Source organism: Microplitis mediator, chromosome 7 (assembly GCF_029852145.1).
Source record: "Microplitis mediator isolate UGA2020A chromosome 7, iyMicMedi2.1, whole genome shotgun sequence".
Lineage (NCBI taxonomy): Eukaryota > Metazoa > Arthropoda > Insecta > Hymenoptera > Braconidae > Microplitis > Microplitis mediator.
The window spans coordinates 13,433,637-13,451,291 of record NC_079975.1 but is presented as its reverse complement, the minus strand read 5'-3'; the positions used below and the strand labels follow the sequence as shown (position 1 = coordinate 13,451,291).

Below are 17,655 nucleotides of genomic sequence, written 5' to 3'. Positions count from 1 at the left end.
ACAAAAAAAGTAAATTAAAAAGCAACTAAACAGGAGAGGAAAATAATAAATTCAACTTAAACAATAAAAATGTATTAATATGGTGTTTTACTTATTCGTTTTATTTAGATGTTTTATTTTAAATCTCTTTGATATAAAATTTGTGTCTAACGATGCCTCGTAGCAAGCTTGTTTCGTAAATAGGAAAATTCATTTTCCACACATTCATATTATCGTTAATATCGTCGTTATTATGTATTCATCTTATTCTCTTTTAATTATTTTATGAACTCAAAATACCATGATTATTTCAATATTAATTAATTTTTTCAAATGTCCAACCAATATTATTTAAATTTTTTTCTTTTTTTCACTGATTTTTAATTTAATAACATTATTTAATTATTCATTTTTAATTTCAGACTTCTCTGATATTAGGTTCTATAATTACTTACCCTATCCAAAAATTCCCATCGAATCCACTTAAATGCGACAAAGACCGCATAGAAACCAATACACTCTGTAGGATTCTATGCAGTTTTTGTCGCATTTGAGTGGATTCTATGGGAATTTTTGGATAGGGTAACTCGTTTACAAACGTTTATAACAAATTTAATTAATATATTGCAAATATAATAATTATATTAATACCAATTTAATTGCAAAGTTTAGCTGTTTACTTTACATACAGTAATGATATAAAAGAATTTAATTTAAATAATTAATATTGTCGATATTTCATTGTTAAATAAAATATTATTATTAAACATTTGTACACGAGTTAATTTATTTTTTCGCATGATAAAATAATTATTTTCCGTCTATTCTATAACTGCAGACAAATTTGAGAAAATTTTTCTCTTATATTTTACTCAATTGTCTGCGATTTTTTTTAATTTATTTTTTTAATAGTTTCAAAAATTAGCATCTTGTAACAAAAATTACTTTAACAAATTGCAGAGATATGATGATTAATTACTCTGCATGATAGTATATTAATAATTTACTAGTACGTCTGTTGAATTTAGATAATTTAACCTCTCTCAGGAATATTCTCATTATAATTATACATATAAGAAAACATTAAAAATTTTCTTTTTTTTTATTATTGTAACCTGCAATCGATACTTTTTTTCGCAATGACAACAAGAAGTTGATGAAATTTATATTTTTCAAAATCATGCGAGCGCGTACATAAACAAAATATGTTTTCAAGACGTTTTTTTTTTTATGTTAATTATATAATGCAATAATGGCTATTTGGTTACAATAATGTGGTAATTATACTCGTGCATAGATTTTTTAATATTATAATTAAATTTTCGAGCATTTATTAAGTTGAGAAATTCCCTAGAAAGGTCTTATTTGTGATCCAGCACTTGAAATTTTAATTTGCATTTGCTTACTTTACTTAAATTTTTTATTTTCGGCTAAATATTATTCAAGGTGAAAAATAATAAAATTTTTTGACTAAACAGCAAAGTAAAAATGAAGAATCTATAGATAAAAAAAAATATATATTGAAAGATTAAATCAAATAATTTTGTGATTTTAACAATAATTGTTTTACTAAGCAATAATTTAGTTGAATTTATTAATAATAAAACAAACGGGGACGTGAAATTAAATAAAATCCACGCAAAAAATCCCGCAATTTCACGTGGATTTTTTTTTTACCGATTTAAAAATCGTTTATAAGATTGCAGATTTAATGACAATCGAGCCGACAAACGGGAACGTAAACATTCCTGAGTCGAGAGAATAGTAATAGTGCAATAATTAGACACTGATTGAGACGCAGTTTTCTTTTTAAATTATTATTATTATTTTTTTTTTTATTATTTATCCTTTAAGCCGTACGGCTGTGTCACTTAATGCTGCATTTAAATAATTTGCTCGTGTGAATGAAAAAAAGTTGTTGTATTTATTCGAGATCTTAGTTCCCAATAAAAAATAAATAATAAGGTACGTATTTGAGCATTATGTAGAATGATATTTAAAAAAAAGTTTAAATGCAAATCATCAGTAGTAAAAATTGACACCTGACGCCTAAAACGGCTGATGTAAAAAGTTTAAATAAATAAATCTTTATTAAAGATATTTATTTATATTTAATAAAATAGATTTAATTATTCAGAGGATTATTTATGTTTTAATATAAATTATTTTGCGTCTCAATTAAAATACTAACGTTTCTCTCTTCTCAATCGCCGTCGTAGCTACTGATTATGGGGTAAAATAACTGGTATTGCTTGTTGAGCACCAGGTGGTTGAGGTTGTAAATACGGCATGTGTTGTGGTGGAATTGATAAATGTGGTGGAATCAATGGACACATAAGTGGGTAGTTTTGTGTGTGACCTTGAGGTGGAGGCTGTGGATACGATGCTTGCGGTGTACCCGATGGATTATATGCACCAGGTGTATGTTGAGGATTTTGATTAGCTGGCGATTGTGTTTGACTCTGAGGCTGCTGTCCTACATGATGTTGATGAGGATGTCCGTGGTGACCCATATATTGAATACCAGGATTTTGAGGCCCAGGCGACTCATGGTGATGATGATAAGGCGTAGCCATATGTGGCGGCGGTGGTGGTGCTTGTACCATACGCACCATTTGTTGATAAGTTGGTTGTCCTGGATAAGGCACCTGAAATGATGGATGTAGTGGCGCAGGAGCAAGCAGTGGTTGCCCTGTTGCGGCTGCTACCTGCATTTGTGATGCAATATCTGGCGCTCGATGTTGCATCATTGGTACTAGAGTAAAGTTTAATTATAATTCAATAACCAGTGATGTCTATGGTACTTATAATTTTTTTTGTAATATATAAATATATAATCAAGAGCTTTGTGTTTGTACCTAAATACTGACCCTTCCGGAACCTTGCTACAGGTTGGGCCTGAGGTTGAGAGAACCCGGTTGGTGGTTGACTTGTCATGACGTAAGCTGGTGTCATAACTACTGTAGTAGGCATGGCTCCAGAATATTGGGGTGTTTGAGGTGTATGTGGTCTGCTTGGAGTTGGTGTACTTGGCGATCGCTGAAACGTATCATCAGTCTTCGTTATTTGAATTAAAATATTAATTATTATTATTGCCTACCGGTGTAAATGGCTTTGCGTTTGGATTAAATTCCTTAGCATTTGGATTTAATGTTGACTTTTTGAAGGTTGTCGTTAATTTTTCAACGGCTGGCTCGTGACTTGGCTGCATTGGCGGTGTAGTTTGTTGTTGAACTTGAGGTGGTGTTGTAGGCCGTATAGGTACAGGACCTGATGGAGGTTTAGAAACAACTATTGTTTCTTCCTGTACAATTTGATGTTGCTGTTGATGAGACGTTTGATGCTGTGGAGGCTGTGGTAATGATTGTTGATGTTGATGAACTGGTGGATGATGTGACGGTTGCATAGATTGTTGTGTATGTGTATCTTGATGTGATTGCTGTTGTTTTCGTGGAATAGATTGAGTTTCTTGTGTTTGTTGGTCACTTAATTTAAAATCTGATGAAAATTGTCGTAATTCAGCATGTTGTTCATCTCTTGTCCTCGGGGTAGGAATTTTCCTATGATCAGATTTTGAAGTGAGAAGATCACTTCGTTGACCTTCAAGAGAATTTTGCTGCTGAATAGGGGTGTGTGGAGTATGAGGCGATTGTTGTTGTTGCTGTTGCTGCTGTTGCTGCTGTTGTTGTTGTTGTTGTTGTTGTTGCTGATGAGAAGTTGCAGTTTGTGGAAATGGCGCAGGAGGCGCTTTGTCTGATTGATAACCTTGTTGTCGCCCTGGACGTTCTCTTTTTTCTAGATTTAATTTATTTGGCGGTGGTGGCTGCTGTGGAGCAAATGTGACTTGTGACATCGTTGATCCATGTTGATGTTGAGGCTGGATTTGAGGTATCACTGGAATCGCTGCAACGGGAGGAGGCTGTGTCGTTGGTGGAGGAACAAATGGTGGTGGTGTATTGTAAGCAACAACAACACCACTTGGTGGCATAGCCATTACCGGATGTTGTACTGAAGGATGATTTGACGGGCCCCCTAATGGAATGTTACTTGGCTGAGAAGAATTTACCGTTGATCCAGGAGGTGGATGATTAAACATGTTTTTATTGTTTGCTGAACCAGGCGATGGTGGTGGCGGTGTTGATCGTGTCAATTTACCTGAATTGACACTGTTTCTTTTAGCAGGAGGAACATATTTTCCTTCGTTAGCTGGTCGTATTACTGCAGCGAAACGTTCTTCCTCATCACCATTCTCAAGATCCAATCGAGCTTTGTGATTTGGTTGAGCCTCTATTGCATTCGCGATTTCAGCAGCTTTTTGTTCTTGATCTTTGAATTCTTTAGTGTCTTTACGATGTAATGGAAGAGTATAACCGACTAAAGATGGTTCAAATGTTGTTTGTACACCATATACTTGTTCGTTTCTACTGAACATTTCATCAGCAGGCCAACCATTCTAAAATATAAATAATAATTAGTATATATATCTATAAATTTAAACCATTTTATAAACAAATGAATTCGTACAGAATTTCCTCCATCTAATTCATAGTCATCGCCATTTATTGTTGCTGGTGCATCCCATGGTTCAAGTTCTTTTTCTCCCACTAAACCATTAAACTTACTAATTGATGTATCAGTTTGAAATGTATTTCTAATTGCATAATCTAAGTCTACGTCTTTAGCAGACATTGTAATTATATCTTGTGGTTTAAATATTAGTTTTTCAACCACAGTGTCTACACAAATCTTCCCTGAACTATCTACACGATGCGCCATTTCCAAAACTACTTCAAATTGGCTTGAAAAAGTTCTAAATATACCTTCGTACAATGAGCCATTTTGGGTTTGAATCTAAATAAAAAAAAAAAAAAAAATTAAATAAGAGAAAAAAAAAGAGCGATTAAATATTTTATTTAAAAATGATACTGAAAGAAGTCGACATCTGACAATTTTAGAGGATTTTAATTATCAAGTAAATTGTCATCGAAAAAATTTTTTTTAAATATACATAAGAAAAATTTAAAAAATTTTTTACATGCATTTTTAAAAATTTTTGTCTATCAGTATTTATTTTTTTCATCGAAAATGATAAAATTTTCTTATAACTAACTTTCAGTATCATAAAAAAATTAATTAATAAAAATAAATTTATTCATCACCTGAACTATGTTGCCAACATGACTTGTTATTGCATGCATAAAATGAGCATTATTGTAAACTCCTTCAGCAACAACACTTCTCTCCTGAGGACCTCGAGCTCGAGGGGACCTACAATTAAAATAATTTAGTTGCTTAAATTATTGTTTATAGGAATAAACAAAAGTAAAGTATAAAAACTAAATTTAAGTCTTATCAGTTGACTGACAACTTAATAGCTGTCACTTAAATAAATTTAAATTAGTTTGAACAGGGATAAAATAAAATAATAAAAATAGGATAAATATATTACCTAGTTGGATTGGAACGATTTTTTCTTTTGTTATTCATGGTATCTATTGAGGAAAAATCTTGGTCACTGATTTGCAGAAATCTATCGCCTGTTCGCAGGGCGCCTTCTCGTTTCTTAGTGGGGACCGGAATTTTGAATAATTTCCGATTAAATCTTTAATATAACAAAATAATTTTAAGTTTTAAATAAAAATAAAATAAACTCACTGCAATAATGCCACTGAGAAACTTGAAGTTAATTAATTTATGTACGATAACAAAGGTCAATTAAGTCCGTATAATTTAGCAACATGAACGATTGAATTTAGAGGTTATGCTGATGACGCGCCTAGATTACTTGAGACAAGGTGTGTGCTAGTAAACACACTTATTACTGTGTATTAAGATGGATTTTTGTTTACGAAAATAAAATATAAATCACTAGCCACACCTCGTGGCAAAGATAACTGACAATTGGGGAGAGAGACGACCAACTTGGGCCACCACGAAAATTATAATTCTAATGTCGCGTGTGACGTAACTCAGCGCACTTCTACCCCTCGTTGCCTCGTTTCTTGTTAGTTCGCTGGAATCCTTCCGAGAGCGAGATGTTTTTAAAAAGGAACGGGAGCAGTCACGTTTTTACGTTTATCGCGTAACTTACGCGTCTAAGCATTCATAAGATAACACCCACGACTTCCGATTCCACTCACGCTTATCGAATTTTATATTATTAATCAACATGTGGTGAACAAGAGAATAAACTTTAACATATATAGATTTCTCTCTCGTCTCGATCTCTCGGTGAAAAATAAAACTCTTAGGCGAGCTTTCACTGTCCAATAAAATCTCTTCTTTCTTATTTAACGACCAATCCTGTTTCGACTTTAGGAAAGTTGTTGGCATCGCGCGCTTAATTCATTGCGACATTCTCATTCGTATTTGTTTTTCATATTGTTATACTAGTTTTTAATTTCAATAACTTTGTAATTACATAAATTACTTTTTTTTTCTTTCATTCCTTTGAATATGTTTTCATTTTAATTAACATATACAAGCTGAGCAAAATTTATTTACTTTTATCGATTAGTTGACAAATAAATCTTTTCTTTAATTTCTCATTGTAATAATTTGAAGATTAATTCAATAAATGTTGTATCGGAATTAATAAAATAAAAACTATTTTTATTAATTTTCACAGTAGGAAGTTTCGAAAACAAATTACTAGTTTTCCTTTGACTTTCGGAAATCATTTTTTTCAGCTTGTGTGGACTTTTAAAGTATTGTGTAATTTTTTGACACAGACTATGTGGGTTGAATTTAAACATCAAATTCGGGTAATACCAGAAGCAAATTCAACACTTTTTAAATGTCAGTGGCGACACAAAAAAAAAAAAAAAAAAAACCATTTTTATTTAACGAAAAAATAATTTCTACATTACATAAAATAATTCGAAATTATCAAATTATAACTAAATCTTTTTGATTCTTATTTATGAAAGTAAACATTCCAGGTTTTAGTAAGTAGTAAATTTATTAAATTAATAATAAAATTTTTTGAGTCACTAAATTGACACTATAAAATGTCGATTTCACTTTTATTTTTTTTCATAATTTTTCCGTGACTATCGATTGAGTTTTCAACATAATTTAGTATTAATTTTAAAGTAACACTTAATAAATGTTGATAATTTCGATTTATGTAGTATATTATATATAGGTAACACTATTAAAGTTTTAGGTAGAAGATGGATTTCAAATTTCAAGTATCACAGTAAAATATGTTATTTAACACAAAATATAAAAAAAATTTAACACGGACCGTTTTTAACACTGATATACGATAATTTTTACTGTGTACGGATTCCGAGGAATAATTCGAACCTGCCAGATATTTTAAATAAATTTAAGAATCTAAAAAATTGGTTGCCGCAAAAACACTCACAATTGATTATTTAAGAAATATTGCAACACTTGAAATGAAAAAAAAATATAATTACAATTTATCCTTTCATTGTAAAAAATAAAATTTAATTAATAAATTCAATTTTTGTATTTATACATATTTAAATACATCGAGTTTAACTATGGTCAGTGACGGAAACATGCAACCGCGAATTTTTTAGATCTAATTTTTTTATGATAACTACTTCGACCAATCATCAGCTGATATCTTTTGAGAGCGAATCACCATTGCTGGAAAAATGTTTCGGTGTGAAAATCACCCTTAGATTTTACTACTGAGGAATTATATTTAGCCGATGTAAACGTTCATTAATGCTCAAAGATTTATATGTATCATAATATATCTATATATATTAAATATATATTCTGTTTTATTAGTGGATCAAATATTCAAAATTAAAACGTTTTTACATTAATTTTTCATGTAATGCTCGATCATGGAGACTTAAGAGTCTTAAGTTTCCTTGTGCTTTATTAAGAAACTGATCCGGACAAATTCACTATATTATCAGCCTATGGCAACATTCTTTTGATTACCTAAAATATTTTAAAATAATATTGATAAAAAATAATCAGGAAAAGGTTGACGCGGACTATTGAGCGTGTTCAGCCGATTAACCCTTCAGCACCCGCGTTAGAACAACGTAAAACATTACCCGCGTGATGAGAAAAAGTCTCACGCTTCGGCGCATCGTAAATTCTAAGTCGAATAAAACAAAAATATTATGCACTTTCCCGATTATGACGTAATTATAATTTATTTCAATATTTCGCTTGTTTTTATTTTTAAATTTTCTATAATGTACTTGTTTTTTACTTTTAATTTTGTAAGTAATGACAGACTTAACGGCTGAAAAAAACGGCGGTGATTGGCGAAAAGATTCGGAACTGCCCGAACTGAGCCAAACCGTATTAATTTTTATTCCTTACTTTACTCGCGTGATGAGAAAAAGTCTCATTGCTTTTTAAAATAAATCTTTTAAAAATATTTTTTATGTTCGAAATAATTTTTAAATTTCAAAATCATAAAAAGCATAAAATTTCATTAAGATAAAAAAATTTTCACTAGGTCATTCCATTTGAAATTACTTAGAAAAAAATATTTGAAGGCAAGTGTGAGAAAAAAACTCATAACGCAGGTGCTGAAGGGTTAAAGTTCTTAGTAGTCTGAGTAAGTTACTCAGCCTAAAAGAAATTTTGGTCTGTTTGTCTGAGTGCAGTGTGTTTTCGGCCTGGACACGCTGTTAGCTCTTACTATAGTTTAGGGAGTCATAACCTACACCATTATGATCGTAATGCTCCTTATACAAATTATTTTCTTCCATTTTTAAGTTACTTAACTAATGCAAATTTTACAGAAAGCATACATGTACAGATTTGCACTTTACTAATTATTATTGTTTACTTTAGTGGTTTACGCGGTAAAATGTATACTAAGTAAAATGGCGGCCAGAAAAAAGTTAGTTAGTATCTGTAAAGTGTCCAGACCGAAAACTTAGTTCAGTGCGCTGAGTAACTTACTCAGACTACTAAGAACTTTCATCGGCTGAACACGCTCATTAATTCGCTATTGTACTGATGTGCCGTTTCTCGAAAATTTTATGATTCGTAAAAAGTACTTAAGCCCTTTTTTTTATACGCGTTTTCAATCTTATACTCTATAATGAAATATTATTAAATGCTTAAATATATTATGTATTAAATTATATATTTCATAAATATATACATGAATAAAAAAAGTTTGCAAAAATTGCCATCTCTTGTGGAAATTTTTCTCTGCAAAAAGTAAAAATAATTCTTGCAAATTGAAAATAAAAGTTTTGAAATTGTTATTTTCTCTTACAAACTAAGAAAATATTATTAAAAAAAGATATACAGTTTTAAGAACTCAAATATTTAGATTATTTGGCAAGTTTTCTAGAACATTATCAAGGCTTATTAAAACTTTGGGCAGACAACTTTCATGGCAATAAAAAAAAGTTTTCAAAGTTATTAAAAAAAAATCAGGTATAATTAAGAATATTATTGCGTTATAGGAAAAAAAAATTTTGACAAAAAATGAACTTTTTTTTTGCCATGAAAATTTTCTGCTCAAAGTTTTAATAAATCTTGATAATTTTTCTAAAAAACTTGGAAAATTTTCTAACTTCTCAAGACTTTATGAGTTTTTTGACTGTATTATAATACTTGCTCAGAGTATTTAAGAGAAAATAAAATTTTAGACATTTCCGGGTCAAGGAAAAAACTCAAAATTTACTTTTTTGACCTGAATGGATACTAAGTAGGCCAGGTTAGCCAAAAGCAAGTCAAAAGTGAATGAAAAACCCATTTAATTTTGATTTGCTTTTGGCTAACTTGACCTACTTAGTATCCATTCAAGTCAAAAAGTTCGAATTTGACTTAGTTTTGGCTTCGTTGACTTAAATTTAAGTCAAAGAGTCTAATTTCAATTATCTTTTGATCCGGGCTCTTATTTTCAATCTTTAATAATTATTTTCAATTTTTGCAGTGGAGAGTGAACTGAAACCACTAATGGGATCCGACAATTTTTACGTATGTAAAAAGTTAAAATTATTGGACCTCACATGATGGTTTTAATTTACTCTCTACATGAAGTAATTATAACTAAATTTTGAGTTCCTCTCTTTTCTGTAATATAATTATTTCTGTAAAGATTCTCATTGAACTCATCATTGCTTTCTGCTGTTCTTAATTCATTTTATGTTTAATATTGATTAAAAATTAAGTTGTGTATATATTTAATTTATAATAATACAGAACAAATGTAAATAATTAATATTTTTTAAGTAATCCTACTATCAACAATAAAAAAATTTTATAATTAAATAAGCTACAATGCTTTAGCATTTTGGTTGTATAAAGGTCGAAACTGTAATTACGAACGATCGGAATCATTCATATCATACATTGAATTGAGTTGTTTAATGAAAATTCTCATTTTATTTCTAAGAAAATTATCTATTTGTCCAACGACGTTAATAAAATTCATTGCTTGATCTAACTCTTTGTTAATTCGCTCCGTTCTTTCTTCAGAAGTCTCATAATTCGGATAACGAGGATGGACAGCTACAACTTTGACCATTTTCTCTAAGAGTTCTTTCTGATCTTTAGTAAATTTTTCAGCTGTGGTAGTAACTAAAATCTATGAAAAAAATAAAAAAAAAATATTATTTTTTTATGAATTCAAACACAGTGACGTTAACTTTAAAATTAACTTTTTATAATTAAGCAATCGAATTCTTAATTATCAAACAACTGATTGATTAAAAAAAATCAACAAACCATAATTAAAAAGATAATTTAAAATTCAACTGGTATGATAAATAATTCAATTAACTTCCGTGTAGTACTAAAAAAATAACTTACGATAAATATTATTGAAAGAAGGATATTCATTCTCCAGGAAGTTATTTCCATATTTATTTATAAATTAATTTTATTTTAAACACACAAAATAAATTAAAACATTCAATGTTGTAGTACAATCATTGTAATAATTAAAATTTTTTAAGTAAAAAATTTATTTAAACAACAAGTTTTATACACAACAGAAGTGCTTGTACTGTATTCTCAAAAGTATGATAATAAAATAAACATATTACTGACTACAAGCTTATTCTTTACTTTAAAAAATATGCTGACAAAAAAAATTCCAATTACAGAAAAATTTTGATTACATTGACCTCATTATAATTTACTGAAATGCAGTTATTTGATATAAAGTAGATCAAAAATTGTCAATTTGATGTTTTAACGAATAATAAAAATTTTTTTAATTTATTGACTTAAATAGGAAAAAAAAAAAAAAAGTGGATAAATATTCAAGTCATAAATATATTATTTTCGCATAATTTATTTTGGGGCTTCAGTAACGGCCAATTCACGCAATTTAGTTTCAAAATTTTTAGTTGTTTCAAGGACAAGCTCAACAGCCTGTTTCGTAATTTTTCCTACATCTTCTTGGATTTTTTCCGAATCTGTGCCAATTGCCTTTGAAACTTTGCTCGATTCCTCAACGAGAACATTAAATCCTTGAGTTAATTTTTCTTTAAGTTGATTTGCTTGTTCCTGAGCATTTGGAATTTGTGAATTAATATCATCAGCAACTTTAGTGAATTTTCCTTTGATATCGTCCCAGATTTTTTCTAGCTCAGGATTTTTCGTTTTTATCTTCAACATCAACAATAGTAAGATAAATTATTAAAATATATTTATTATATCAAATAAATAACAAACTAATACTTACATCCTCAGATACTTTTTTAACATAATCTTGGACGTTGGTAACAAAATTTGTAGTTTGAGCTTGAATTGCCTTAGCAACAGATTCTTGGTCAGGAAGATTAAGTTTTTTTTGTAGTTCTTCCCCAAAATTATTTATACTTGCTTGAGCTTGAGTTATCAATTCAGACAGTTGCATAGGCTGAGTAGATACTTCACCAGCAGGTATTCCATATGAAATAGTCACTAAAGTTGCAATTATTAATATAGATTTCATTTTTACGTTGTAATTTAATTTTAATATTCAAAAAATAAAATAAAAATGAATTACAACACTTTCAAATTTATTACGAATGAAGACTGACGTAATGCAATACACTTGGTGGATTCTTATATAGCTGTCTCTTATCAACAATATTCAGGCCAAAGTTCGAATTATTATCCATTATTTTTTTTTACTTAGCATTCGCTAAGTATTCGCTGATGACACACAGAAATTTCCAAAGTTCTTTTAATCGTTACAATTTGTATAAAAATACGATATCGTCGTTTTATTATTTATTATGAATATATATATCACGAACCAAATATGAAGAACGTAAAATATCCCGTAGTACTTTTAAATGTTTTTAAGATTAAAGAACTTATTCATATCCGGATTCGATATATCCAAGCTCAATTAACTTGAAAATATTATATTTTCTTATTCTATACAACAAATTCAACGGATTAAAATTATCTCAAAAAAAAAAAAAATGTTTTAAATTTTATACGATTATGTTAAATATACAGGTTCACTAAATGAATAATAAATAAATCTTTATTGTAATGTATATTTATAATTTGTGTTATTTTTTCTTCCAAAGCTTTATAGACAACTATTTTATAAAAAAGGATTTATTAATTCAATAAAACCTATGATTTATAAATATCTGATTATTTAAGATAAAATATCATTTGCAACGATTTTGAGATAGGTAACAGGTGAATTACTATATAAATTATTTTAGAAGTTTGCGAATGTCAAGAAAAAATAGTAATATTCGTATTTTATTATATAAAAATAACTTGTCGAATTCATCGACTATATATATGGCTACCCAATTTTAAAACACAGTAAGGGACAAATTGTTTAAAATCGATATTTTAGTATTTTTAATTTTAGTAGAGTTTTGTGAACATGATTCAATACATATTTCAAAAATTTTATTTTCTTCAGTTACCGTGTATTGAAATTGGGCAGCCGTATAATTTCTTCAATGCTTTTGAATTTGATTAGTTTTTTCAATAGTGTCATTCAAGGAAATTTATTAAACTGATTCGAAATTCATTTAGAACATATAATTAGACCAGATTGAAAAGTGTAACTTTTGGTTTACAATTTCACCAAAATTAACTGATGTACGCGAAAATTACTCTCGTTTGAAACGCCCCAGTAAAATTTGACGATTATATCACAAAGTACTGTAACTATTGTAAATTTTACTACAGTCATAGAAATTTTTGAATGTGTTAATTTCAATTTCTGCAGGTGTCCAACATGGTCTGGCATTACTATGACACCATAGCATTTCAAACAAGAATAATTTCTCTGTGTAGATGAAAAAAATCATATTTTTAAATTATAAGATATTTTTTTTTTTAAACATCTTGAAATTTACGTGGTTAATGGATTTAATAGTAACCCTAGCAGACCTGATTTACCGCAAATTTACGGTAATTCACGGTAAATTACGGTGGGTTTACCGTAAACTACGGTGGATTTACCGTAAATTGTGTCCGTTAGGGAAGGTAAGAGACCCAGTACCCGATCAGGGAACTAGTACTCGATCAGTCATGTATTTGTATATCTATATTTACTAGATTTTACTAAATATAGATATACAAATACATGGAGTGATCGGGTACTAGTTCCCTGATCAGGTACTAGGTCTTTTACCTTATGTTTAAATCTAAATTTCGATGAATTTTTTGCTTGTGGCAAGAACCATTGAAAACTGTTAATTAATTCCGAAAGAATCGTAGAGCTTAATTGTTCTACTCAACACGCACAAGCGTGAGAACCTGCTTCAGCACACACATACTTGGATATAAAAATAAAAATGATAAATTTTAATAGATATTTTATCGTTTTTGAAAAGTTGATTTAATCTTTATTTTATTTAGACAACGACAGTGTACCAAACAATTAGCACTGAGAAAAAAAAACATTTTTCAAGTATATCTGTATATGTTTGTATATCCTACCGAGAAAACTATGTGTATAATCTTAATAAAAATATACTCTAACTAAGTATATTTTCTTAAAATAAGTATAGAAATTCTAAAATCAAGAAAATATTGCTCGGTTGGAGTATGTATATTTACTATGATTAAATAAATATTTACTCGGTAGGATACAAACATACACATACTTGAAAAATGTTTTTTTTTCTCAGTGAGTACATAATAATATATATAATATACAAAAATTAAATGTTATTCGATCATTTTATTATAGATAACTTTTAAAAGTTACTAAATTAGTTACATTGTAATTTATATTCATCATTTATTACATTGATCGAACAATAAATGAAGATTTTCCCATATAATATGTAAAAAAATAAGAACACGCGATTTAACTAAAAAAATTATATATTTTCTAAGAATGAAAGTTTATCCAATCATCTTTATTGCTTACTACTGATAATGATACTTTATGGTATGTTGAAATCGTTTTGGAGGTCGAATTGGTCAAGATAACATTAACGAATTTTGCTGCATCAAATAATCAATCATCATTCAGTTATAAATATAAGCATTTTTTTATTTTATTTTATTTTTTTTTACTTGTTCGTTAATATATTTACTTATGGTCCATATTTACTTTGTTTGTATTATTAGTTTTTTCAAAAGTAATTTGGTCATGAACAATTAAATTTTCATGATACCAGCATCGAAACTTGAAGTTTCAGTGTCTCTACAGCCCGTCGAAACAAGCTAATTTCAAGCCGATGCTGCAAACAACTGCTAGCGAATTCGTAATTCAAAAATACCTTCATACAGCGGGCAGAAACATGCGTGTTTCTTCTCTTGGGAAGAATGGTATATTTTACACTTCGGACAGTAAAGTAAGAAATGTCTCAGATCTCATGTAATTGTTGGCCGAGGCGAAGCCGAGGTCAACAAACATGTGATCTGAGGCTTTCTTATTTACTGCCCAAGGTGTAATAGTATATTACACACCTGAGGAGGAAAGTAGGACATTCCAACCCGTGTGTACAATTGCCTACCCGAGCCAAAGGCGAGTATTCTTCCTTAGGTGTGTATACAATTTTTCACCGGATTTGTACCTGAAAGTTTAAATTTTTACCTCTGTTTGGAGACGAAATGGCACATGCGCTAATTTTTATCATTTGTTTTCTCATAAAAAAAAAGAACGACTTTCTTTCCTATAAACAGCGTAGGAATTTAAACTGTTGGTGCAGGTATGGTGGAAAAGGACTTACAATTTTTTCGTATAACTCCTTATCAGTGTGGACGGAACCCATCGATAGAAAGTCAGAACTAACTTGTAAAACCAACAGCCTCTTACGGTGACCCCTAATGAATGAACAATCCAATTCTTTTACAATAATATGGCTAAGAAAATCTTAACATCTGGTTCTTGAAATGTTTCAAGGTGTGGAAGTGGGCCCGACTAATATTAAAATTTAAAAACAACTCCTGGTAAAGTTTCTTAGTTAGAGGACTTTACAAAATAACGTTCTAACTAAATTTATTATTTTGTATTTTTTATATTTCCATTGTTTGAGACTTTAATTTCTTATTTTACAAACGATAGATATTTAAGTTTTGGCTGTTAATCTTTCAAGTTTAATTTTTTTAGTGTTTACTTTGTCTTTTTTATAGTTTTAAATGATAGTTTTATCTAAATGAACTATATATTTTAGCATTCGATTTATAATTATTATTTATTAAATATTGAAATCACGATATTACTATTTGAATTAAAATTAATTGCTAAAAATATTATAATTATTAGACATCAAACTTTATTTATAACAGTTCATTTTTTTTCGTGATATTTTCGATTCTTAAATTTTCATAATTTAATATCAAACGTAACTCGTTTTGAGTTCGAAGAGCTCGAAAATGCCAATGTAGTTAAAAGTATTTTCAAGCGCACAGAATTTAAAAATATTGATAATAATAATTTTTCCGAGCTCAAAGAGCTCGAAAATAGCGGGAAGTTTTGGGGCTGGCCCGCAGGGACAACCGTTGCCTAGATTTTTTTTCTTTGTATTCTCGCACTGTTTTTTGTTCCTATATATAGATTATTGATTTCTGTATTACTTATCAGTATTTATCACGGAGTTGCTACAAATCACACACATTAACTTACGTCATGCTTTTGGAATGTTTTTCTGGTGTAATTGTATTATTTTATAGAAGCTATTTAGATGTAGCTAAGGCGACTTAGTGAAGTAGTAGCTTAGAACACATTTGAGATACCTTGGAGCAAATGGGAGAAGTTTGAAATCTATTTTAAACTTCTATTCAAGAAAATTGTAAATATTTCTAAAACAGGGGAAGCTATTGTTATATAACATTGTTATGTTCTAGAAAGCTGTTTTGTAACACCCAATTCCGTTCGAGAGTCGATTTTAATGCAATACCATTAAACTATTGACGGGTACTATATTTCCGACCCGAAATAATATTTTGAGCATAAATGATTCTAAATTGACTTCATAAACGCATTTGATCCAGGCCCCCTCTCTCCCTCCCTGTTTCCAGGCGCATTTTTCTTTTTCAGATGATTTACTCGGAATTATTTTTTCAAATTAAACTACAGTGATTTCGTATAAACTATAAATTATAAATTGTTTGGACAAAATATTCTCAAGTTAAATAAATAAAACGTAATTTCCAACTCTTCAATATTGGAAGCAATTTACAGATGCTATAATTTCCGCTTTATTAGGTTGATACATTTATTGTCAAATTAATGTTAAGTTAAATTGTTAAGATTTCATAATAAAAATAATCCGTTATTGGGTCAATAAAATTTATTCCATTACTACCAGTAACCACATTTAAAAAAATTTAAGAAATTTTTTTTTGAATATTATTTATAATTATAAGTTTATATTAACAGTTTTCGAATAAGTAATGACTTCATTCGGTAGATTCATCTGTTTTTGGAATAAGTTTGGCCGCTTCAGTTTTAAGTTTTTCTGCAGCATTTTCAAACGCTTTTTGACCCTCTTTGTAAAATTCACTGATTTTTGGATCTTCCATCAGATCTTTGAAACTTTGACTAATTTTTTCTATAGCTTGCTTGACTGAATCTTCAATTTTGTTCGATGGACTTGTCTCTTCTTGTGCTGGCGCAGTCTAAAAAAAATATTTATTTGTAAAGTAAAAGTTTTTTTTTATATAAATAAATTTTATTGATTAAAATTTTATTTACCTCAATGACAGAAATGAGGGCGAAAGCAGCAATAAGGAAAAATAATAACCAACGTGCCATTATTATATTTGTTATGTTCAAGATGCCAAGATGTAAAATAAGTATTCTCACTGCAAATGATGAACGTTAACTGTGTAATTGAATGTTTATATAGTTTCTCAACACTTTCTGACAAGTTCTTTGCGATAAAAGCTAAAATGGGTTGAGAGGTCAATTGATATCGATATTTTTAAAAATAACACTAGTATACGATTTCGATGCGATATGTAGATCAAGTTCTCTATGGAATGTTCAACGAGCAATCTATATATATATATATATACATATATATGTATATGTATATGTATATGTAATATAAAAACAATAATTATGCATGTAAAAATGTTAATCATACTTTGACAATATTGAAGTATGCATAATTTTTTACTTGTTATCAAAATCTTATACATTATTCTAAAATTTTAATTTTGACTGACTGTATAAATTAAAATAATATAAAAGATTACTATTTAAACGTCAATTCTAATCATTTATGATTCATATACATTACATATTACATATTAATTAATGAATATTCATTATAA

At 29.0% G+C, this 17,655-nt stretch overlaps 3 protein-coding genes across 4 annotated transcripts; all 3 read right to left on the bottom strand.

The window, feature by feature from the left end:
- Positions 1 to 864: 864 nt before the first annotated feature.
- LOC130672155 (ataxin-2 homolog) lies at positions 865 to 6,142 on the bottom strand. Of its 2 annotated transcripts, XM_057476503.1 has the most exons (7): positions 5,635 to 6,142; positions 5,429 to 5,541; positions 5,139 to 5,247; positions 4,504 to 4,830; positions 3,080 to 4,432; positions 2,838 to 3,018; positions 865 to 2,734 (listed from the first exon to the last, which is right to left on the bottom strand). In XM_057476503.1, exons 2-7 carry the CDS (start codon positions 5,464 to 5,466, stop codon positions 2,199 to 2,201), a joined length of 2,544 nt encoding a protein of 847 aa, XP_057332486.1. In that variant the 5' UTR covers positions 5,467 to 5,541; positions 5,635 to 6,142; the 3' UTR covers positions 865 to 2,198. The 2 variants fall into 2 exon arrangements, with proteins under 2 accessions (XP_057332486.1, XP_057332485.1); XM_057476502.1 differs by having other exon boundaries at positions 5,429 to 6,142.
- A 4,737-nt stretch (positions 6,143 to 10,879) lies between these two features.
- Positions 10,880 to 11,988, bottom strand: LOC130671620 (uncharacterized). The gene is made up of 2 exons (XM_057475626.1): positions 11,639 to 11,988; positions 10,880 to 11,562 (listed from the first exon to the last, which is right to left on the bottom strand). The coding sequence occupies exons 1-2, from the start codon at positions 11,888 to 11,890 to the stop codon at positions 11,245 to 11,247; spliced, it is 570 nt and encodes a 189-aa protein (XP_057331609.1). The 5' UTR covers positions 11,891 to 11,988; the 3' UTR covers positions 10,880 to 11,244.
- A 4,536-nt stretch (positions 11,989 to 16,524) lies between these two features.
- Positions 16,525 to 17,358, bottom strand: LOC130670960 (uncharacterized). The gene is made up of 2 exons (XM_057474601.1): positions 17,072 to 17,358; positions 16,525 to 16,995 (listed from the first exon to the last, which is right to left on the bottom strand). The coding sequence occupies exons 1-2, from the start codon at positions 17,129 to 17,131 to the stop codon at positions 16,777 to 16,779; spliced, it is 279 nt and encodes a 92-aa protein (XP_057330584.1). The 5' UTR covers positions 17,132 to 17,358; the 3' UTR covers positions 16,525 to 16,776.
- Positions 17,359 to 17,655: the final 297 nt, after the last annotated feature.